This window comes from Podarcis gaigeae (assembly GCF_964106915.1).
Source record: "Podarcis gaigeae genome assembly, chromosome: 13".
Lineage (NCBI taxonomy): Eukaryota > Metazoa > Chordata > Lepidosauria > Squamata > Lacertidae > Podarcis > Podarcis gaigeae.
In genome coordinates this window covers 43,771,533-43,795,521 of record NC_139689.1, presented here as the reverse complement: position 1 = coordinate 43,795,521, position 23,989 = coordinate 43,771,533, and the positions used below count along the sequence as shown (strand labels likewise).

The 23,989-nt window shown below is 47.9% G+C and overlaps 2 protein-coding genes across 10 annotated transcripts in view; one reads left to right on the top strand and one right to left on the bottom strand.

Annotated features, from left to right (window-relative positions):
• LOC310830161 (mucin-12-like) overlaps positions 1 to 21,082 on the bottom strand; it is a 25,778-nt gene extending 4,696 nt beyond the window's left edge. The window contains exons 1-9 of the mRNA XM_083709844.1: positions 20,841 to 21,082; positions 17,742 to 17,855; positions 16,180 to 16,298; positions 15,968 to 16,026; positions 12,915 to 13,069; positions 11,064 to 11,120; positions 6,844 to 7,006; positions 3,600 to 3,761; positions 1,483 to 1,583 (exon numbers count right to left, since the gene is read on the bottom strand). Of these exons, the coding sequence (XP_083565970.1) occupies positions 1,483 to 1,583; positions 3,600 to 3,761; positions 6,844 to 7,006; positions 11,064 to 11,120; positions 12,915 to 13,069; positions 15,968 to 16,026; positions 16,180 to 16,287 (805 nt within the window). The 5' untranslated portion in view covers positions 16,288 to 16,298; positions 17,742 to 17,855; positions 20,841 to 21,082. The remainder of the gene's footprint in view (positions 1 to 1,482; positions 1,584 to 3,599; positions 3,762 to 6,843; positions 7,007 to 11,063; positions 11,121 to 12,914; positions 13,070 to 15,967; positions 16,027 to 16,179; positions 16,299 to 17,741; positions 17,856 to 20,840) is intronic.
• Positions 20,879 to 23,989, top strand: LOC310829965 (uncharacterized protein; the record flags this gene model as incomplete). 9 transcript variants are annotated; one of them, XM_083709221.1, is made up of 3 exons in its annotated part: positions 20,879 to 21,052; positions 21,305 to 23,404; positions 23,510 to 23,989. In XM_083709221.1, the coding sequence occupies 3 exons, from the start codon at positions 20,879 to 20,881 to the stop codon at positions 23,987 to 23,989; spliced, it is 2,754 nt and encodes a 917-aa protein (XP_083565347.1). The 9 variants fall into 9 exon arrangements, with proteins under 9 accessions (XP_083565347.1, XP_083565350.1, XP_083565348.1 ...); XM_083709224.1 differs by lacking the exon at positions 20,879 to 21,052 and having other exon boundaries at positions 21,104 to 22,249; positions 22,355 to 23,404; XM_083709222.1 differs by lacking the exon at positions 20,879 to 21,052 and having other exon boundaries at positions 21,104 to 22,669; positions 22,775 to 23,404.

Here is a 23,989-nt window from a genome sequence, read left to right as displayed (position 1 = left end):
GCTCTAGGGCCCAAAGGCCCCCGGCGGCAGGCAGAGTGGGGCAGGGAGCCCCATATGGTTTGCACCCTCTCAAAATCATGCACCCGGGGCCACAGCCCTCCTTCCTGCTCTCATGCTATGCCGCTGGTCCTGGCCTGTGGCCAGCAAGATATCACGCTGCAGATACTGCCTTGCTGATGGCATAATTGTTATAAGAATTTTAAGGTCTCAAATATAGAATCAATATTCATAAATGCACACATATCTAAATATATGAACCATGTGTCTGAAATAGTATGGGAGAGTAATTCTGAAGCCATTTGGACTCTCTCCCAATGACCTCAAATATAACTCCAAGGTAAGGGAGGCAAATGGGGAAAGCCTTCCCATTGTCTTTTCGCTCGCAAATTCTGTCTTAAGGGCGTATTTGTGTATGAATAGGGTGAGCCTAGGGCTTGATGATCAAAGGTTGGCGGTTCGAATCCCCGCGACGGGGTGAGCTCCCGTTGCTCGGTCCCTCCTCCGGCCAACCTAGCAGTTCGAAAGCATGTCAAAGTGCAAGTAGATAAATAGGTACCACTCCGGCGGGAAGGTAAACGGCGTTTCCGTGCGCTGCTCTGGTTCTGCTGGCCACATGACCCGGAAGCTGTACGCTGGCTCCCTTGGCCAATAAAGTGAGATGAGCGCTGCAACCCCAGAGCCGGCCACAACTGGACCTAATGGTCAGGGATCCCTTTACCTTTACCTTTAAGGGAGGCAAATGGGGAAAGCCTTCCCGTTGTCTTTTCGCTTGCAAATCCTGTCATAAGGGCACATTTGTGTATGAATAGGGTGAGCCTGTGACCTGGATTCAATAACTATTTCTGCTGTAGGCCTTGCCTCCTTCTGTGATGTGTGTGTGTGTGTGTGTGTGTGTGTGTATATATATATATATATATATATATATATATATATATATATATATGGGGGTGGTCTTGAGCTACAGGTTGGGCAGTTTCAAGAGACTATATAAGGGCTTGCACATCGTTTTTCCTCGTTCTCCTCTCTCCTGCGTGTGGCGAGTGGGGACCCTGTTGCAACACTTCCTTGAATAAAGATCAGGCTTACTAGCTGCTTTGCTTCTCAATATACAGTGGTACCTCTGGTTGCAAACGGGATCCGTTCCGGAGGCCTGTGTGCAACCTGAAAAGAACGCAACCTGTGACTGCACGTCTGCATGCGCGGGTCACAATTCGCCACTTCTGCGCATGCGCACGGTGTCATTTTGTGCGTCTGCGCATGCGCGAGCAGCGAAACCCAGAAGTAACCCTTTCCGGTACTTCCGGGACACAACTGGAAAACGCGCAACCTGAAGCAAACATAACATGAGGTATGACTGTACTCTGGTTGGCCTCTGTTATTCTCTCCTACCAATAGGGAACCCACTTAAGGACTCTATGGGGGCTCTGGAATACCCCATAAGGGAAAAGGAGCAGTTTTTCTTATAACATAATGAATCCTTACCATCCTCGCAGGCTGCTTTATTCACGATGCTCAGGCCTGCGGAAGGCTTCCACTCTTCCTCTTCATCCTCCACATACCAGAGCTCCTCTCCGTCAAGGAAGCTGCAAGAACAATATGCACAGGTCACTCCTAGGATTATGCCTCCTGGAAAAGGTTGCACATTGTTTCTTTCTCTCCCTCTCATAGGGGTGCCAGCTCAAGGGCTTCTGCTGCCTGAGGCAGCAGCCTCACTCTACCTAACGGGTGGGCTGTCCTTGTCCCTCTGTCTTCCCCATCACCACACCCTCCATGTTCTGCCTTGTTAACGGAGAAATCTGAGGGCTCCCTTGGACAAAAAACAAGGACACCAGCCAGGAATACCAGAGCAAAACAGCAGCCAGTAGGCTAGGTCTTTATTGAAGACTGTCGCGACAGGACTCCCACCTGCCACAAGGTGGAACAAGATGGAAGCCCCAAACAAAAGAGCCCCCAAACTTTTATTACCTGCTAATCCCCATGTTACACCCCCCAAACTACATCACTCATACATCATGAAAGGGGAGGTGTGATGGCAGTAATCTGAGCATCCTGGACCCTGCCCCATGGTTCTCCTTGCCCTCCACCAAACACCCATCAAGTGTAACAAAAAAGATATTTATATTTCCCTGTTTCCCAGCCGAGTTAATCACACCCTTTTCTCTTCATCTGGGTTTGTTATTTCTGGAATAACAATACCTGTCTGGCACTCAGGTATCAGGATGCCAGCGATTATCACTCAGGCAGAGGGGCTGCTGAGTAGCTGAGCTCACATGTCTATATGAATTTCTGAAGTTTTCCCAGTGAGCCAGTACATAGATACATTTATTAGTGAATTCTTACATTTGGTATCGTGCCACAAAGGCCCTTTGAATAGATAGGAAGAAACTGTGATGAAGTGTTTCGTGGGGACAAATCACAAAAGTCACAAAAGTGATTGTGCTGGTTTTGGTAGTGGGCTGCATGTGCATGATATCTGCTGGAGGGGCAACCCCCCCAACCTAGACATAAATTCCTGCAACAGCCTCAGAAGTCCAATTTTTCAATTCTTTCTATCTGCACCACCATTTACACAACCCAGAAATATAGCCCTGTTAATGTTCCTGCATGTCCCTCTCAGAGATCCGAGGACAACCTGGGCCTTTTCTAACTCAAGAGAAAACTTCGTTCAGTTCACATACAATGGTATCTCGGTTTTCTAGCGTCTTAGAAGCCGAAAAGCTGGAAGTAATTGCTTCCGTTTTCGAATGCGCCTCAGAAGTCGAACGGCTTAGCTTGTGTGGGTGTCCCCCCCAATTTTCTCAATGGAAATTGCAGGCGGTCCTTTGCACCTCGGTTTTCAAACGTTCCGGAAGCCGAACGGTTTTCCGGAATGGATTACGTTCGAAAACCGAGGTACCACTGTATTAATGTGAAGTCGCCTAACAATTCACACTGACGCAGGGCAATACGTGAACTAAAACACAGCAGCCCTTCAGAAACACCCCCCCCCACACACACCATTTTCTGAATTTTGCCATGCGGTTCCTGAACCGAAACAGGCACATAAAAAAGTGTGTTGTGAAAAATTGTGCACGCAAATGCTTATATTCATGAAAATACTGTTTCCTCCTCCTCCCCCCGGTGAAAATAGTGTATTTTAAAAACCATTATATATGGGGAATTTGCTTGCAAAAATGGACATGGGGACATATATACATACATACATACATACACACAATGGTACCTCGGGTTAAGTACTTAATTCATTCCGGAGGTCCCTACTTAACCTGAAACTGTTCTTAACCTGAAGCACCACTTTAGCTAATGGGGCCTCCTGCTGCTGCCACGCCGCCGGAGCATGATTTCTGTTCTCATCCTGAAGCAAAGTTCTTAACCTGAGGTACTATTTCTGGGTTAGCGGAGTCTGTAACCTGAAGCGTCTGTAACCTGAAGCGTATGTAACCCAAGGTACCACTGTATATAATGCAAACTAATGAGGCAAGAACTGAAAAAGTTGGCAGGGTGGGGGATAAACTGAGAGAAACTGAGAATGATAGAATCATCCATCATTCTCTCTCTCAGTGAACCAAGTTCTCCATTGGAACTCTTGTGTTTCTTACCTCTCTTTAGATTTCTTCCTCATGGCTCTGAAGAGAAAGAAAGCCAGGACAGCACTGGTCACAAACAAGATGGCGAGCCCAATACCAAGGCCCACCTCACTCTTCTGGAAGCGTGTCTCGCAAAAATCTCCTGCGTACCAAAACTTGTCCATATCACTGCACCTGTGTGGGAAAAGATAGAGGGGAGGAGGGGGATGAGAAATGTTGTTATGCCCCAAACCTTAGCATGCAACCCTCTTGAGGCCACTGACATCTTCATCTACGAGCGTTTGGTGTCCCTTCACACATCATTCTTCCTTCCCGAATTTAATTTTAATTTGGTCATCTCTGCTTGAAAGGTGCACTTGGAGAGACTGCCGATCCCCTATCGCAGTAAACAAAGCCAGGAAGATCCTGGAACGTGCAGTGGCTCATAGAGTGGCAGCACTGGGGGGTCGAGTAATTGACCAGCCCAACATCCAGTTCAGTAAGGAGGCCCTCTACCATGAGGATGGTGTGAATCTTTCCAATGAGGGAAATGATGTTTGGTTGAATGACATTTTAACTGGGATTAGGGCTTGGTTGCAGGTTTGAGGGTATTGGCAGCGAGCTTCGCTCGAGTGGCGGTTAGGCATTGGTAGGGGTATTGTTATTGGAAGTAATAGTGCCACTGTATTCTGCTCTGGTCAGACCTCACCTGGAGTACTGTGTCCAGTTCTGGGCACCACAGTTCAAGAAGGACACTGACAAACTGGAATGTGTCCAGAGGAGGGCAACCAAAATGGTCAAAGGCCTGGAAACGATGCCTTATGAGGAACGGCTAAGGGAGCTGGGCATGTTTAGCCTGGAGAAGAGGAGGTTAAGGGGTGATATGATAGCCATGTTCAAATATATAAAAGGATGTCACATAGAGGAGGGAGAAAGGTTGTTTTCTGCTGCTCCAGAGAAGCGGACACGGAGCAATGGCTCCAAACTACAAGAAAGAAGATTCCACCTAAACATTAGGAAGAACTTCCTGACAGTAAGAGCTGTTTTACAGTGGAATTTGCTGCCAAGGAGTGTGGTGGAGTCTCCTTCTTTGGAGGTCTTTAAGCAGAGGCTTGACAACCATATGTCAGGAGTGCTCTGATGGTGTTTCCTGCTTGGCAGGGGGTTGGACTCGATGGCCCTTGTGGTCTCTTCCAACTCTATGATTCTATGATTTAGATGTGTTGGGGGGGGAGGAGCGCCATCACCTCCCCCAAATATTGAAGGGTAAAGGATTCCGGGGGCGTGGCCTCGTCCGAAGCCTATGGAGGCCAGGGCCTAAAGCGCGCCCCCGAACGGTGACCCCGGGGGAGTACCTAGTCAATGTGCATCAGCAGGGCTCCCTCTGCTGGTGTTAACCCTTCCCAGTCTTCAAGCAAACAGGCTGAAGCCGGATAGTCGGATAGGACCAATGCCTAAACCAATACCACTCTTACCTGTAGCCGATAAAGTTGTGGCCAGTTTTAGCCCATTAACCTTAATCAATGGTGTCACGTGTCTTTATTTCTACTGGGGGAGGTGGGAACTCGCCACGCAATGTCCCAATACACATGCATTCTCTTACTTGCATTATATCAGGGTGAAAATAACTCAGGAAGACGGAAGTCGCAGCAGGACTGATGCCCACGAGAACGAGAAAGAGAAGTGAAGGCAGAATACAGGGGTGGACTTTGGCAATACGGTGTCCTGAGCAAGGACAGAATTTGGCACCCTCAAAAAAATATTTCTTATTTTCACAATAATTGTCAGGGACTGAGCAGAGGAGGGGAAGGAATGGTGGATAATGCCTCCTCAGCCTGAACCTTCCAGAGAAGAGGGAGATAGTATAGATTTACAACAGTGGTTTGCAGGGGGTCACAGCTCAGATACAGAAGAGGGCAAAGCTGAGAAATAATGGAAGAAGCAGAGCAGAAACAGCTAGCGGACACGTTATCACTAGAGAGCATTCCAGACCCCCTCCTCCCAAAACCCAGCGAGCATTGAAAGTAGGAGAGCAGAGAGCTAAGAGACAATTGGCCCTAGGCAGCCACCGTAAGGGGGGGTGGAGCTGTTGACGACTGAGAAGGGGAGGGGGGAAATCCTGTCTTAAGGGCATATTTGTGTATGAATAGGGTGAGCCTGTGACCTGGGACTCAGGAACTGGAGTATTAACCATCACCAAAGAATGGCCAGGCTGCCCAGGTAAAGCAATCAGTGACCATTATCAGGTATCCTGACAAACAGGATTTCTGCTGTAGACCCACCACCTTCTGTGATGTATGTATGATGTTTTGGGGGTAGTCTTGAGCTACAGGGCGGGCAATTTCAAAAATCTACATAAGGGCTTGCACACCATTGTTCTGGGTTCCTCCTCCTCTGTGTGGTGAGGGGGGACCCGTTGCAATAGTTTAATAAAGATCAGGCTTACTAGCTGCTTTGCTTCTCAATATTCTCTGGTTGGCCTCTGTTATTTTCTCCTACCGACAAGGAACCTACTCAAGGACTCTATATGGGCTCTTGATACCTCATAAGCAAGCTTCCTCAAACTCAGCCCTCCAGATGTTTTGAGACTACAATCCCCATCATCCCTGACCACTGGTCCTGCTATCTAGGGATCATGGGAGTTTTGGGCCAAAAACATCAGGAGGACCGAGGTTGAGGAAGCCTGCCATATGGGAAAAGGAGCAGGTTTTTCCTATAACAGCTGGTTTTCAACATTGAGGGAATTGCTGACGTGACAATATACTATCTTTGCCAAGGCAGAGGTAGCATCTCAGACAAAGGGCTTTTCAGAAAGCCCATCAAAGGAATCCTTGTCACTAACTTCCCCATGCTCATTTGCAAAATCTCTGGATAAAATCTATTGATATGCATATCTCATTCTGACTTAGGTGTGTGCAGAGGCGTGGCTAGCGTCCTGCGGGCTAGCAGCCAGCGATAATCATCACATGAGGGTGCTGCCCGAGGCAAGCATCCCAGGGGGGCGGCGTGGCGATGTCACCCCCCCCCAGGGATGACACCCAGGGCAGACCAGGCCCCCCCCACTTTCTCTGCCAGTTGGTGTGTGCAAATTTTGCTATGTTTACATTTTGTTAACAGCGTGCTAACGAGAACTTTTGCAGGACATGTGAGGGGGGAAATGGTGTGTGTGTGTGTGTGAGTGCACACAGGTATAGGGGTCATTATTTCCAGCTTTCAGGCTGAAGAGCCTGGAGCTGGGGGGGTGGTTCTACTACGCCCCCGCCGCCTGTCCACTTACAAGCACTCGGGGCCTGTTTCACGAACGCGACACTCTCCATAGTGGCAGTTCCAGGAGGTCTTTGTGCCCTTGGTGCAGTTGGTAATACAGCGCAATGTTCCCGTGGACATATCGGCGTAATAGTAGGCTGCATATTGAGGCTTGACGATATTTTTGCAATAATCTGGGAAAGACACAAAAGGAAGAAATCTGGTCGTTTGGTGCAAGTCAAAGCACAGGGGCTTAACGAGTCAGTTTGCTGAAACTTAGCAAGTCTACTTTCAGTGCCTAAATGAGAGATTTCCTGGTGGAATAACCCAGACCAGTCAGAGTACTGGCACTCATGGAAATCTTAAAAAGCAGAGAGGTAAATGGAGGAAGGGTTTGCCAATCACATCCAGTCTCAGGGATGGGATACTGTATTGGTCTGAATATAAGCTGCACCCAAATATAAGCTGCACCTTTAAAATTGGAGGAGGGGGTAGGGAAAAAAAAATAAAATTAGCAAAGATCTACCACATAAATGATAATTTATGCTGGAAGTGTAAAGAAAAAGAAGGTACTTTTTATCATATGTGGTGGACGTGCCCTAAGGTGAAAGACTTCTGGGAAAAGATTTATAATGAGCTGGAAAAAAAATGTTGAAAAATACATTCATTAAAAAACCAGAAGCCTTTCTACTTGGAATAATAGGACTGGAACTGCCCCCAAAAGACCACAGAGCCTAGGACTTGCCGATTGGAAGGTCGGCAGTTCGAATCCCCGTGACGGGGTGAGCTCCCATTGCTCGGTCCCTGCTCCTGCCAACCTAGCAGTTCGAAAGCACCTCAAAGTGCAAGTAGATAAATAGGTACCGCTCCGGCAGGAAGGTAAACGACGTTTCCGTTCACTGCTCTGGTTCGCCAGAAGCGGCTTAGTCCTGCTGGCCACATGACCTGGAAGCTGTACGCTGGCTCCCTCGGCCAATAAAGCGAGATGAGCACCTCAACCCCACAGTCGGTCACGACTGGACCTAATGGTCAGGGGTCCCTTTACCTTTACCTTACAGCAGCAAGACTGCTACTAGCTAAAAATTGAAAATCTCAAGAACTACCAACAGTAGAAGAATGGCAGATGAAGATGTTAGACTTTTTGGAGCTGGCTGAACTGACTGGAAGAATCTGCGATCAGAAAGTAGAGGAATATCAAGAAGATTGGAAGAAATTTAAAGACTATTTAGCTAAATATTGTAACATAAGATAATGAGAAGTTACTTGAAAGTATCAAATAGGCTTAGGATTAGAGTAAGAATGAACTGTAATACATTATGGATTTAATTACTATGAATAGAGAAGAAAATAGTAAATTGAAGGAGTTAATTTTATTAGAAAGAGGATATTGGAGAGCTGTTACAAGGTGATACAATGAAATTCAGTTAGGGGGTATTTGAGGAAGTCAGTTAACAATGAAATTTAAATTGGGTTTTAGAAGCATTATGAGTGTATATTCTTGTTTCTTTTTTCTTTTTAGTATTTTCTTTTGTGTGTTTTTACATGTTATGTCTGTTATAAAGGTTGAAAATCAATTTTTAAAAATTGGGAAAAAAAAGAAAAGAAAAAGAAAAAATACCCGAATATATGTCGCTCCATTCCTTGCTGTTCCTGGCTCCCCTTCCTCACTCTCTCCCTTCCCGGCCTTGGGGGAGAGGATGGGGGACGACACGGTGGGCGGGCACCGCTTTGCCACACTCCTGGCACTGTTTCCCCCAGCTCCTGGCTGCATACTATAAGTTCGCGAATATAAGCCGCACTTTAACGTTTCATGGTCGGAATTTGGGGGGAGAAGTCAGGCTTATATTCAGGCCAATACGGAACTTGATGCTGGTGACATTGCCATGTCCATCATCACCTCCCTCTTTGCATCTCAGATTTTTTTCAGTGAATCTGGGACACTTTTTTGTTTTGTTTTGCTTTGCTTTTTGAAGCTGAGTAGCACCAGGGAAATCAGCTCTGAGTGCTCCCTGGAAGGACAGATCCTGAAGCTGAGACTCCAATACTTTGGCCACCTCATGAGAAGAGAAGATTCCCTGGAAAAGACCCTGGTGTTGGGAAAGATGGAGGGCGCAAGGAGAAGGGGATGACAGAGGACGAGATGGTTGGGCAGTGTTCTCGAAGCTACGAACATGAGTTTGACCAAACTGCGGGAGGCACTGGAAGACAGAAGTGCCTGGCGTGCTCTGGTCAATGGGGTCACGAAGAGTCAGACACGACTAAACGACTAAACAACAAAACAGCACCAGGGAAATCAGCCCTGAGTGCTCCCTGGAAGGACAGATCCTGAAGCTGAGGCTCCAATACTTTGGCCACCTCATGAGAAGAGAAGACTCCCTGGAAAAGAACCTGGTGTTGGGAAAGATGGAGGGCACAAGGAGAAGGGGACGACAGAGGACGAGATGGTTGGACAGTGTTCTTGAAGCTACCAGCATGAGCTTGACCAAACTGCGGGAGGCAGTGGAAGACAGGAGTGCCTGGCGTGCTCTGGTCCAGGGGGTCATGAAGAGTTGGACACGACTAAACAACAGGTGACAAAATGCATTCTACTTGGCAGGGCAAGCTACCTGCTTCCATTGGCATTTTCTGAGGACAACTGGTTTAGACACGGCTGTGTCTGCTCTGAATGGACAGGCGATGGCAGACAGAGGAGACACTTTTCAGTGTTCCAAGGGCTGCATTGCCTTGTGGGAAACATTCTGAAGGCTGCATGACAGTAGCCGGCGGGGCCTGAAGCAAAAATTGGAGAAGCCATAGATATAATAATAAAAGAAAATTATTACAAATTAGTTTGGAGGTGGTATTTAACACCAGTCAGATTAAATCAAATAAACAAGGAATATTCTGTGTTATGTTGGAGGGGATGCCAAGAAGCCAGCATGAGGTGGGGGTGTAAATATGTACAATTTTTCTGGCAAAGGGTGTTTGAGGAGATAACAGAAATCACTGGGTTAAAGCTGACTGAAAGTCCAGAGGTTGCATTATAATCAATTTACGCCGGGGTGGAAAGTTCGCAGGCTAGAAAGGACTTGCTCACAAATTTATTGACAGCTGCACAAATTATGATAGCTAGGAAGTGGAAGGGGAAAGCAGAATATAAAATGGAAGAATGGTATAAAGAGGTGTGGGATATAGCTATCAGTGACAAATTAACACCTGCCATTAAGGTAAGAGCTGGTATGTCCCACAGAAGACCTTAAGGTCCACAAATGACAACACCTTGGAGGTCCCAAGTCGCAAGGTGGTTAGATTGATCTCAACTAGGGCCAGGGCCTTTTCAGTACTGGCCCCAACTTGGTGGAACGCTGTCACAAGAGACCAGGCCCCTGTGGGACTTGACAACTTTCCGCAGGCCCTGCAAGACAGAGCTGTTCCGCCTCGCCTTTGGTTTGGACTCAGTCTGACCCTTATGTTTTCTCTCCCCTTATGGTTTTGATCTGTGAGCTACTTTTAAAATGAGGCTGCATTTTAAATTGGATTTTAACCTGTATTTTAAATTGAGTCCCTCCCCCCGCCCCGTTATGATTCTACTGTAATTTTACTGGTGTTAGCCGCCCTGAGCCTGGCTCTGGCTGGGGAGGGTGGGGTATAAATAAATTTGTTGTTGTTGTTGTTGTTAGGAATTTGCAGGACAAATGATTTTGAGGAGATATGCAAGGTGCTTGTAGAATTTGTACTGTTCAAACGGAAAGGGCTCAAACCATCGCAAGAGGTGTTGAAATTTTGGGAGGTTGGATAGTTGCAATGGAATGGTCTCGGTGGCGGGGTGCGCATTTTTGTTCTTATTTATTTATGATTATTACTTTGTCAAAATAAAATAATAATAAAAAGAAAGAAAGAAAAAGAAGCCATAGATGTGATTGTTGCCCTTGAATGGGGAAGCCACATTCCAGCCAGGCCAAAGCCAGAGGTTTCTCTATATGCGCACGGCCTGCACCTCTCCGTCCAGGAACGCAAATGGTATTATCACATCCTAGCCAGATGAAAGCACTGAAGGAACACTTGAATCTGGGCTTGTAAGGGCTATTTCTTGAGGGGAGTGGCTGTGGCTTGGCAAGAGTCCCAATGTCCAGAAAGAGAGGCCTGAGACATTTGACCCTGCAGCCCAAGGTTCCCCACTCCCTCAGCTATGGGGACAATACTGCGAATGCAACATAAGGGGACTTGAAGAGACTCTCCCTTCTCCCTCCCATTCCCATATCTAGTACTCACCTTCTGCCGAAAAATTTCTAACCAGAGCGGGGGACTCTAAAACACGGAAACAGTAGTCTGGAACAAGAAGGAGAAGATTGTATTGTTCAGTTCCAGAATATTATTATTATTATTATTCTTACCCTGCACATCATAAGCTATCTAATGTGTGTCACAAAGACAGGACTCGTCCACACCTCTGCTTGTCGCTTGCCTAGAAAACATGGCTCCAAGCAGTTTTCCATTTAATCAACACTTTCTGTGGGTTGGGACGCGGGTGGCGCTGTGGGTAAAACCTCAGTGCCTAGGATTTGCCGATCGTATGGTCGGCGGTTCGAATCCCCGTGGCGGGGTGAGCCCCCGTCGTTCGGTCCCAGCTCCTGCCCACCTAGCAGTTTGAAAGCACCCTTAAGTGCAAGTAGATAAATAGGTACCGCTTTATAGCGGGAAGGTAAACGGCGTTTCCGTGTGCTGCGCTGGCTTGCCAGATGCAGCTTGTCACGCTGGCCACGTGACCCAGAAGTGTCTGCGGACAGCGCCGGCTCCCGGCCTCTAGAGTGAGATGAGCGCACAACCCTAGAGTCTGTCAAGACTGGCCCGTATGGGCAGGGGTACCTTTACCTTTACCTTTAAACGGCATTTCCATGTGCTGCGCTGGTGCCGGTTCGCCAGAGCAGCTTCATCACGCTGTCCACGTGACCCGGAAGTGTCTTTGGACAGCGCTGGCCCCCGGCCTCTTAAGCGAGATGGGCGCGCAACCCCAGAGTCGGTCACGACTGGCCCGTACTGGCAGGGGTACCTTTACCTTTACCTTTTCTGTGGATTAAACCACAGAGCCTAGGACTTGCCGATCAGAAGGTTGGCGATTCGAATCCCCGCGATGGGGTGAGCTCCCGTTGCTCGGTCCCTGCTCCTGCCAACCTAGCAGTTCGAAAGCACGTCAAAGTGCAAGTAGATAAGTAGGTACCGCTCCGGCAGGAAGGTAAACGGCATTTCCTTGCGCTGCTCTGGTTCACCAGAAGCGGCTTAGTCATGCTGGCCACACGACCCAGAAGCTGTACACCGGCTGCCTCGGCCAATAAAGCAAGATGAGCGCCACAACCCCAGAGTCAGTCACGACTGGACCTAATGGTCAGGGGTACCTTTACCATTCTACACCAAATGCACAGGTCTGAGCAGTTTTCCTATTGCCCCGGTCCTTTCCCAGGGAAAAGCCTGTCCGCTTTCTAGTGCTAAATTGGAGCAAACCTCAAACCAGCTCAACAAAACACACACATGGGTAAATCTCCCTAGCTTGGAGATTTACACAGCCTGTGTGTCTTTGCTAACACAAAGACTGCATTATATTTTTTGTAATGAGGCCAAGTTCTTTGCTTTTTTAAATCGTTTGGAACCTTTCTTATTCATTACTTTTACTGCCGATGGATGAGACTTGTTTACTGGAACTACTGGGACTCTGTAAGTAAAAACTTCACTGATCAGCTAGGTGTCTGTGATTTATTCTAGCCTAAGTACTTTCACTGGAAACGTTTGTTTAAAGGTAGATGAGGGCAGATATAAAATCCATCCAAGTTTTCACATAGCAATCAACCATAGTGCTAACTCTGCTAGGAAAGATCAAGAATCTCTTCCCAAACCTTCTCTCTCCAACAGTGAATAGTTCTTTCTTGATGTAACCAAGAGATATGTCACTGTGTATCAGTTCCCAGAGGCCAAAAATATATACATATCAGAATATTTGTTCATAAGGGGACCATAAGTCTCTGGTGTTATTTGATTCTAACGAAACCAAACTTTATAGCTAAGTCCCTGGAACTTTGCTCAGAGGAGGGAAGCAATATTAAAACTGGAACTCTGTTCTTCAGAACTTACCTTGGTCCTGTTGGCTACAGTCCCTGGAACTGGCGTGTTCCAATTGCTTCACGAGCTCCTGTGTCCGGTTGATGATCTCTCTATCGATAGCACTGACGTTGTTCGGCATATTGATTTCCATGATGATCGTGAAGTTCACATCGATGCTGCCGTTGCTAAAACAACAGTGGAGGGAGTACAACATCTCAGATGCTGAGCCACCATTTTGTGGTTTGATAATAAGAATGAGGGGGGGGGGGGCTGCTTCTTTTTGTTCAAACAGACTGTGTATCCAGTGTAAATAAAATAACACAGTGGTACCTCAGGTTACATACGCTTCAGGTTACAGACTCCACAAACCCAGAAATAGTGCTTCAGGTGAGGAACTTTGCTTCAGGATGAGAACAGAAATTGTGCTCTGGGAGCACGGTGGCAGCAGGAGACCCCATTAGCTAAAGTGGTGCTTCAGGTTAAGAACAGTTTCAGGTTAAGAACGACCTCCAGAACGAATTAAGTACTTAACCCGAGGTACCACTGTACAATAATAGCTCAGTTGGCAGAGTAAAGGGACCCCTGACCATTAGGTCCAGTCGTGGCCAACTCTGGGGTTGCGGCGCTCATCTCGCTTTATTGGCCGAGGGAGCCGGCGTACAGCTTCCGGGTCATGTGGCCAGCATGACTAAGCTGTTTCTGGAGAACCAGAGCAGCGCACAGAGACGCCATTTACCTTCCTGCTGGAACAGTACCTATTTATCTACTTGCACTTTGACATGCTTTCAAACTGCTAGGTTGGCAGGAGCAGGGACCGAGCAACGGGAGCTCACCCCGTCACGGGGATTCGAACCGTCGACCTTCTGATTGGTAAGACCTAAGGGTCAGGGGTCCCTTTACCTTTACCTTTAAGCGTCAGAAATCTCAGCAAGAGGAGAACCCATGGGGCGGGTGGAGTCAGGGAGCCCAGCGAGATGCGGGTAAAGCAAGGATTGGGGGCGGGGAAGAATTAAATCAACAAGTCCTAGTTGGAGGAAGGAGGGTCTCCCTGAGCCAAATATATTCATTTTCTGGAGGGCTCCCCGCCAAAGGGGGCAAAAGGGTGGGGGGAAAGGGATCGTTGGATGGAAAATGAGGGGGGAGAGAGAAAGAGAGAAGCCAGAGAGAGAAAGGCTGCTACTGTTTTTGTCCTGGGGGGGCTTGGATCGGGCAGTGATGACAGTCCCTCTCCTACCCTTGCACACACCCACAAATAATAATAATAATAATAATAATAATAATAATAATAATAATAATATATTTATACCCCGCCCATCTGGGTTTCCCCGGCCACTTTAGGTGGCTTCCAACAAAACACTAAAATACAAACAACCTATTAAACATTAAAAGCTTCCCTAAACAGGGCTGCCTTCAGATGTCTTCCAAAAGTTTGGTAGTTATTTTTCTCTTTGACATCTGCTGGGAGGACGTTCCACAGGGCAGGTGCCACTACCGAGAAGGCCCTCTGCCTGGTTCCCTGTAACTTCACTTCTCGCAGCGAGGGAACCGCCAGAAGGCCCTTGGCGCTGGACCTCAGTGTCCGGGCTGAACGATGGGGGTGGAGACGCACACAAACACACAAACAGCACACAAACACACAGGCTGGCACGCACAGGGCGGACCCTCCTTGGCCGCATCCTGCCCGAGCAGAGGATCCGCTTGGCTGGGAACCGAAGGGCGCGGAGAGAATTCACAAAGTTTCCAGCATGAGCAAAACGCCCTCTCGCATCCTGCGCCCTGCTGACTTAGCACCGCTTCCACATTAGAGAGGGAGGCAGATAAATCAATGAACGGTTCTCTGAAAGCGCGCAAAAAGACTGCTTTAGGGGGGGGAATCGGCAAAGAAAACCCACTTTCAGCTCGGGCTGCCATACGTTCGGGTTTACCCGGACATTTACAACGGAAATTGCAAATTCCGCCCGAACGCCTTTTTCGGGTGCTAAATCCCGGCGATGTCCTGTATTTTCTGGACATATGGCAGCCCTAATCCAGCCTGCCTTGCTGCATAGCTGCTCTGTTGCGATTTTTAGTATACTTCAGCCGAGAAAATGAACGCTCAGCTAAGCGACTGAATGTTAAAAAATGTGGCAATGAAAAATTTCCGCAGTGCCTCGGTGCCCTAAGCTCAGGCTTATTTCGCTTAACCGTTAATCCAGCCCTGCGCTCAGATCTCTATAAAACTGGTCCAGCTGGCATGGTGATTGCAGACTGGTAATCTGTTCTATTTATGCAACTAGTCCTCAGCATTCTTGGTTGGGTATCTGTACTGTGAACATTACTATTCAGTGAATGGGGCATTCCTCCGTGATCCTGAACTCTGCTCTGGGTGAGTGGAAAGAAGGACAGAGCTTACTCTGTCCCTGGTGGGTTCACTAGGCCATTGGGGAACTGTACTATGAGAGAGTTTACTTTCTTGGGCTCCATGATCACTGCAGATTGTGACAGCAGCCACGAAATTAAAAGACGCCTGCTTCTTGGGAAAAAAGCAATGACAAACCTAGACAGCATCTTAAAAAGCAGAGACATCACCTTGCCAACAAAGGTCCGTATAGTTAAAGCTATGGTTTTCCCAGTAATGATGTATGGAAGTGAGAGCTGGACCATAAAGAAGGCTGATCGCTGAAGAATTGATGCTTTTGAATTATGGTGCTGGAGGAGACTCTTGAGAGTCCCATGGACTGCAAGAAGATCAAACCTATCCATTCTGAAGGAAATCAGCCCTGAGTGCTCACTGGAAGGACAGATCCTGAAGCTGAGGCTCCAATACTTTGGCCACCTCATGAGAAGAGAAGACTCCCTGGAAAAGACTCTGATGTTGGGAAAGATGCAGGGCACAAGGAGAAGGGGACGACAGAGGACGAGATGGTTGGACAGTGTTCTTGAAGCTACGAACATGAGTTTGACCAAACTGCAGGAGGCAGTGGAAGACAGGAGGGCCTGGTCTGCTCTGGTCCAGGGGGTCACAAAGAGTCGGACACGACTAAACGACTAAACAACAACAACTATATATCTCTTGAAAGCTGGCCTCTGCCTCAGGTACTCACTTCACGCTCAGTATCATCACATCACGGTATCCGTCCACATTCTTGTAGATTTGTCCCATCTATAATGTTGGGGGTGGGGGTGGGGGAAACACAGAATATCTTCATAAACAAAGGCATGAAACAGAAATATCTTCATAAACAAAGAGAAATACCTTTTCAGGTGGGAGTGGCAAGAGAAGATGTGCTAGGGTGAGCTAACGACTCATGGTTACCTCCTTCTTAAATTCTGCCTCCAGTGTTTTAAACTGCACTGACTTTGTGTCGTCGTATTCCTTTTCGTACTCCCTGTTGGTGATCTTCACCTTGGCAGCAAATTCCATGGGCACGTTTACTAAAGTGGAGAGAAAGAGAGAGACCCATATTAGCAGCAGGGACCAGGAGCTTTCCAGCAGAGTAGCTGTCAAACCTTGAAAACCAGTCCCTGTGCCGGTAGCAAGAGCAGCAGCTTCTTCACACCAGCCAACAGCTTTGGTTTTTTTTTTTTTAAAAAAAAATCTTATTTCTACTTAAACTGCTGAAGACAAGGTCTGTGTAACTTGTGGGATGTAATCCTCTGGAGCAGTCAAGTACAACATTTCCTGTTTGCCTAGAGTGAACATGCATGGGGAATGTTGGACCAACCAGTTGAACTTCCTGTTACACCTGGCTGGAGCATCCCTTCTTTTGCATGTGACTAGTTAGGTGGGCGTGACCTTTTCAGACCTGGTAAACGACCAAGTCACATAGCCACCTCTCTTATTTTTTGTCCTGCTTCCTTCCTGCTTCACCTGGACTGCAGGTTATCTCCCATATGTGGTACACCTGTTTGTACATATTTGTAACTTTAAGCCTAAAGCCTGCCTTCAGGGATCACACTGTGATCATGAGTAAAACTACTTTTTGTTACTTATGAATAAGACTATTGTGTCTTTATTCTTTTAAGAAGAAGAAGAGAAGAAGAGTTTGGATTTGATATCCCGCTTTATCACTACCCTAAGGAGTCTCAAAGCGGCTCACATTCTCCTTTCCCTTCCTCCCCCACAACAAACACTCTGTGAGGTGAGTGGGGCTGAGAGACTTCAAAGAAGTGTGACTAGCGCAAGGTCACCCAGCAGCTGCATGTGGAGGAGCGAGGAAGCGAACCCGGTTCACCAGGTTATGAGTCTACCGCTCTTAACCACTACACCACACTGGCTCTCAAGAGGGATCAAAGGAGTCTTACCAGGAATAATAGAACGTATTTCAATCTGGGCAAGCCAGATTGAATTGCTTGTTATCTTAAGAGACTCACATGAGTCTGCAACCAGCTTCTTGCTGTGCAAAGGGGAAATGCACATGGCGCGAGTTAGGAAGGATAATATTAATCATTCCATCCTCTCCTGTTACCTGTCATGGTATCCTGTTGTGCCAATAGTGGTTTAGTCATGCTGGCCACATGAGCCAGAAAGTTGTCTGTGGATAAACGCCGGCTCCCTCGGCCTGAAAGCAAGATGAGCACCGCAACCTCACAGCTGCCTTTGACTGGAGTTAACCATCCAGGGGTCTTTTCCCTTTACCTATGTGGTTGTGGCATTCGTCCTTATTCTGATAGAAAATGCTCTGGGGAGGGGGCAAAAAAAATGGGGGGCTGAGGAGGGTCAGTTGGCAGGGAGTGAGAAACGTCTCTGTTTTCATCTGAGGGGTGTTGGAGGGTTTGCTGATGCCCTGGTTTTTCTCAACACAAAAGCCACTGGGCAGGGCAGGAGTTTCTACTAGATTGGAAGAATAGGGTCAGGCAGCTCTCGCTTCCACTTACATGTAGCCAAATCGATCTCATCGGCAGCAAATTCACACCGTGGACCATAGAATAAACTGTCAAGGCACAGACACTTAACACCATCGTATGTTCCTCCATTTTCACATTCGTTCGCTGGAAGAGAGAAACAGCAATCTCTGTAAAGAAGAAATGCTGGGAAGTAAACCCCACCACAGGGACGCGGGTGGCGCTGTGGGTAAAACCTCAGTGCCTAGGACTTGCCGATCGTCAGGTCGGCGGTTCGAATCCCCGCGGCGGGGTGCGCTCCCGTTGCTCGGTCCCAGCGCCAGCCAACGTAGCAGTTCAAAAGCACCCACAGGTGCAAGTAGATAAATAGGGACCGCTTACCAGTGGGCAGGTAAACGGCGTTTCCGTGTGCTGCGCTGGCTCGCCAGATGCAGCTTGTCACGCTGGCCACGTGACCCGGAAGTGTCTTTGGACAGCGCTGGCCCCTGGCCTCTTAAGTGAGATGGGCGTGCAACCCCAGAGTCGGACACGACTGGCCCGTACGGGCAGGGGTACCTTTACCTTTTACTTAAACCCCACCCACCGCCACAGAATCCCTTAAAATGACAGGGGGAACTGCCCCTCACAGCTTAAATCAGTATACCGCAACATGGCGCCCTCCATATGTGGTGGACTCCAACTCCCATCAACCCTAGCCAGCTTTACCAAGCCCAATGGGCAGGGATGATAAGAGCTGCAGTGCAGGCTTAAAGGATGGGGGAGTTGAATGTGTGGGGGATTGCAGTCAAACTATGCAGGAGGGCTAGTTAGTGCATGAAGGGGTTAAGACCAGAGAGGTCTGCTCCTAGACTCATCTAGGTCACACCCCGTTACCTCCGTGAGGGAGGAAGTGAAGTTGCTTCTCTTCCTTTCCCTCACTGTTTTCCAGCCATGTAACCAATCATGACAGGGGTGTCTGAACTTGTTCAGACGACATGTTTGAAACGAGAGTGTGTGTTTTGCAGCCATGCAGGCATGAATCAAGCCATTTTGATTTTGTACGTAAAGCATTTTAAACGTAGTTAACAGTGTGTGGTCTGTTCCAGAAGGGGAGATATTGGGGGCGGGGGGTGCTAACACTGTAAGCAAACTAAATGGGATATCAAAAAGGATCTAACAACCTACAACCCCACACCATACCGCTATTGAAATAAATAAATAATTTTTTTAAAAAAAATGTCCAGTAGCACCTTAGAGACAAACTAAGTTTGTTCTGGGTATAAGGTTTAATGCGCATGCCCACTTCTTCAGATATACTGAAACAGAAGTCACCAGGCCTTTATATATAGTGAGAGGGTAGGGAGGGTTTTTTCTCAGAAGGGTAGTAGGAGATGCGTGATTGACTCAGTGGGTATGGTAAACCTGTTGACGACTGTTAATTAGTTCTATAGGAAGAAGCAAGGGATAGTATGCAGATGACCAAAAATCGCTTCAGCATATGTAATGAGACAAGAATCCAATATCTCTATTCAGACCAGGTCTCTCCATAGTTTTCAGTTTTGTAATAAGTTGTACTTCAGCAACTTCTATTTCAAGTTTGTTTCTATACTGCTGTTTAACTTTGCCTGTTTTAAACCCTCCGGGGGGCTCTCTCCCACTTCCACGTTTTGAATCCAGGCATTCAGCTGGAAGTAAGGGTATAAATAATAAATAATATTAATAATAATTGATACGGAAGGGGGGCATGTCTTCTTCACCTTCTTCTTCGCTACAATATATCAATTTATTTCCAATTGTCAATGTCAAAAGGGACTAAAATCTATAAAATTCATAGAAAATCAATGTGCCAGTTTGCTCAATTTCTCTAGGACTCCATCACACCTCCCCTGTCCAGCATAATCCCTCAAGCAAGGTGTTAAGACCCTAATCCTGTCAAATCGCTCTGATCAGCCTTTCCTCCAGGCAATGTCAGGTGGCAGACTATGCATATTTGAGACCATTGTTTTCTCATCCCCAGGAAGTGTTTATCTGTGCATATCTCCAGCTCTGCATATTCCCCCCTCCCTCCTCCATATGTTAATCTGTGTAACCCAACCTCCCTTTAATATATTCATGTTGTAATCTGTGTAACCAAACCTCTCTTTAATGTATTCATGACGTGTTTTGCACTGTATTCTGGGACATGGAGGGAGTTTCAAAAACTCATGTCACCCCTTTCTCGCTGTTCAATCTCGCCTTGAACCTGTTGCGCAATAAACTTGGATCTTCTGCAGTTTGCTCCTGTCTCTGGCTGAGCTCATTTTCCTCCGCAGGGACCCACGGACTTAGTCCGATGAGCTGGGTGGCAGAGCAGCCTCGCACCCAGATTTTAGCCGTAACATAATAATAATAATAATAATAATAATAATAATAATAATAATAATAATTATTCTGGCAATCTTTTGTTCTGCAACTGGTACGAAGAGGTATGTTGCATCCAATTGTTTAGCTTGCATGACTAGCTGCCACTGATAGTCTTTTCTCCTTCATGGATTTTCCCAATCCCCTTTCAAGGATGTCTGAGTTGAGCATGCTTATTGCCTGAGCATGACACAAGTCCCACATTGGCTTTGGGGTAGAGCTAGGGACAAAGCTCATGGGCACATAACCTTTGATCTCCAAAGCCAGCAGAAGGACGGAAGAGCCCCACCTATGGTATCTCCACTCAAGACCCTGGGATAACAGAGGCGGAGACTGAGGCCAGACTTGGCTCCACCGAGACAGGAAATCGTATTGAGGATTGGCGACGGGGGATACAAGGAAGAAGAAAATTATTCTGTGGAGGAAGGTGGGCGAAAGGCATGTCTACATGAGGATGCCCCATTATGAAAGAAATCCCAATCGGATCTGTACAGAGGGAGATAAGGAGGAGTTGCGTGTGTCCCTGAAGAAAGGAAGAAAATTCAGGACACTCTCATTCTTTGGGTAGAAACCATATTAAAGGAAGACACCTGAATGCCTCTAGGGGCCTGATAAGTGGAATCCAAAGAGGGACCCTCATGATTGGGTCCATGCAACCCAGTTCAGAAGCTATCTTGATGTTCCAGTTTTGGAGACGGAGCAAAAACAACCCTCTTAAAAATACAGTATTCACAAAGAAGAAGTGATTCTTACCTTGAGGAGTAGTTGTGTGGCTGTTCTGGGTATCTGGGATGGTGGGTGTTGCGGGAGGAGATGTGGTAGAAATAATAGTACTAACTTCTGGTGTTGTCTTGTCACTAACTACTGTTGAATTACTGGTGACAATTGTTGCTGTGGTGGTAATATATGTTGAGGACTCTGAGGTGACGTTCTCTGTTGCGCTGCTAGTGACTGGTGAGGAAAAAGTTGTGTCCTCTGGTGCCACGCTTGTAATAGCTGAGGAAAATGTTGTGTCCTCTGGTGCCACGCTTGTGAAAGGTGAGATGGTGCTGGTATCAGTGGACCCTGAGGTGACATTCTCAGTTGCGCTGCTGGTGACTGGGGAGGAAAAAGTTGTGTCTTCTGCTGGTGTGCTTGTAAAAGTTGATACGGTATTGGCATCAGTGGACTCTGGGGTGATGTTCTCAGTTGCGCTGCTGGTGACTAGTGAGGAGAAGGTTGTGTCCTCTGGTGCCATGCTTGTGAAAGTTGAGATGGTGCTCTCATCAGTGGACTCTGGGGTGATTTTCTCAGTTGTGCTGCTGGTGACTGGGGAGGAAAAAGTTGTGTCTTCTGCTGGTGTGCTTGTAAAAGTTGATACGGTATTGGCATCAGTGGACTCTGGGGTGACGTTCTCAGCTGTGCTGCTGGTGACTGGTGAGGAAAAAGTTGTGTCCTCTGGTGCCACGCTTGTGAAAGCTGAGATGGTGCTGGCATCAGTGGACTCTGGGGTGATGTTCTCAGTTGCGCTGTTGTTGACTACTGAGGAGAAGGTTGTGTCCTCTGGTGCCATGCTTGTGAAAGTTGAGATGGTGCTCTCATCAGTGGACTCTGGGGTGACGTTCTCAGTTGTGCTGCTGGTGACTAGTGAGGAGAAGGTTGTGTCCTCTGGTGCCATGCTTGTGAAAGCTGAGATGGTGCTGGCATCAGCGGACTCTGGGGTGACGTTCTCAGTTGTGCTGCTGGTGACTGGTGAGGAAAAAGTTGTGTCCTCTGGTGCCACGCTTGTGAAAGCTGAAATGGTGCTGTCATCAGTGGACTCTGGGGTGACGTTCTCAGTTGTGCTGCTGGTGACTAGTGAGGAGAAGGTTGTGTCCTCTGGTGCCATGCTTGTGAAAGTTGAGATGGTGCTCTCATCAGTGGACTCTGGGGTGACGTTCTCAGTTGTGCTGCTGGTGACCGGTGAGGAAAAAGTTGTGTCCTCTGGTGCCACACTTGTGAAAGTTGAGATGGTGCTGGCATCAGTGGATTCTGGGGTGATGGTCTCAGTTGCGCTGCTGGTGACTGGGGAGGAAAAAGTTGTGTCCTCTGGTGCCACGCTTATGAAAGTTGAGATGGTGCTCTCATCAGTGGACTCTGGGGTGACGTTCTCAGTTGTGCTGCTGGTGACTGGTGAGGAGAAAGTTGTGTCCTCTGGTGCCACGCTTGTGAAACCTGAGATGGTGCTGGCACCAGCGGACTCTGGGGTGATGTTCTCAGTTGCGCTGCTGGTGACTAGTGAGGAGAAGGTTGTGTCCTCTGGTGCCATGCTTGTGAAAGTTGAGATGGTGCTCTCATCAGTGGACTCTGGGGTGACGTTCTCAGTTGTGCTGCTGGTGACCGGTGAGGAAAAAGTTGTGTCCTCTGGTGCCACACTTGTGAAAGTTGAGATGGTGCTGGCATCAGTGGATTCTGGGGTGATGGTCTCAGTTGCGCTGCTGGTGACTGGGGAGGAAAAAGTTGTGTCCTCTGGTGCCACGCTTATGAAAGTTGAGATGGTGCTCTCATCAGTGGACTCTGGGGTGACGTTCTCAGTTGTGCTGCTGGTGACTGGTGAGGAGAAAGTTGTGTCCTCTGGTGCCACGCTTGTGAAACCTGAGATGGTGCTGGCACCAGCGGACTCTGGGGTGATGTTCTCAGTTGCGCTGCTGGTGACTAGTGAGGAGAAGGTTGTGTCCTCTGGTGCCATGCTTGTGAAAGTTGAGATGGTGCTCTCATCAGTGGACTCTGGGGTGACGTTCTCAGTTGTGCTGCTGGTGACCGGTGAGGAAAAAGTTGTGTCCTCTGGTGCCACACTTGTGAAAGTTGAGATGGTGCTGGCATCAGTGGATTCTGGGGTGATGGTCTCAGTTGCGCTGCTGGTGACTGGGGAGGAAAAAGTTGTGTCCTCTGGTGCCACGCTTATGAAAGTTGAGATGGTGCTCTCATCAGTGGACTCTGGGGTGACGTTCTCAGTTGTGCTGCTGGTGACTGGTGAGGAGAAAGTTGTGTCCTCTGGTGCCACGCTTGTGAAACCTGAGATGGTGCTGGCACCAGCGGACTCTGGGGTGATGTTCTCAGTTGCGCTGCTGGTGACTAGTGAGGAGAAGGTTGTGTCCTCTGGTGCCATGCTTGTGAAAGTTGAGATGGTGCTCTCATCAGTGGACTCTGGGGTGACGTTCTCAGTTGTGCTGCTGGTGACCGGTGAGGAAAAAGTTGTGTCCTCTGGTGCCACACTTGTGAAAGTTGAGATGGTGCTGGCATCAGTGGATTCTGGGGTGATGGTCTCAGTTGCGCTGCTGGTGACTGGGGAGGAGAAAGTTGCGTCCTCTGGTGCCACGCTTGTGAAACCTGAGATGGTGCTCTCATCAGTGGACTCTGGGGTGACGTTCTCAGTTGTGCTGCTGGTGACTGCTGAGGAAAAGGTTGTGTCCTCTGGTGCCATGCTTGTGAAAGTTGAGATGGTGCTGGCATCAGTGGACTCTGAGGTGATGAATTCAGATGTGCTTTGTGTGTCAGGTGAGGAGAAAGTTGTGTCCTCTGGTGCCACACTTGTAAAAGTTGATACGGTGTTGACATCAGTGGACTCTGAGGTGATGTTCTCAGTTGCACTGCTGGTGACTGGTGAGGAGAAAGTTGTGTCTTCTGGTGGTGTGCTTGTAAACCCTGGGACATTGCTGGCATCAGTGGACTCTGAAATGGTGTACTCAGTTGCACTGCTGATGTCGGGTGAGGAGGAAATTGTTTTTTCTGGTATGGAAGTTGAAAAAACAGATTCAGTCCTTTCTTCTGTGCTTGTGTTCATGGTGTCTGTGCTGGGATTCTGTCTTTGTGTGTCACTGATTGCAGGAGACACGTCCATCTTGAGATCTCTTGTATGTCTGGAATCAAGTGCTGCTTTCTGA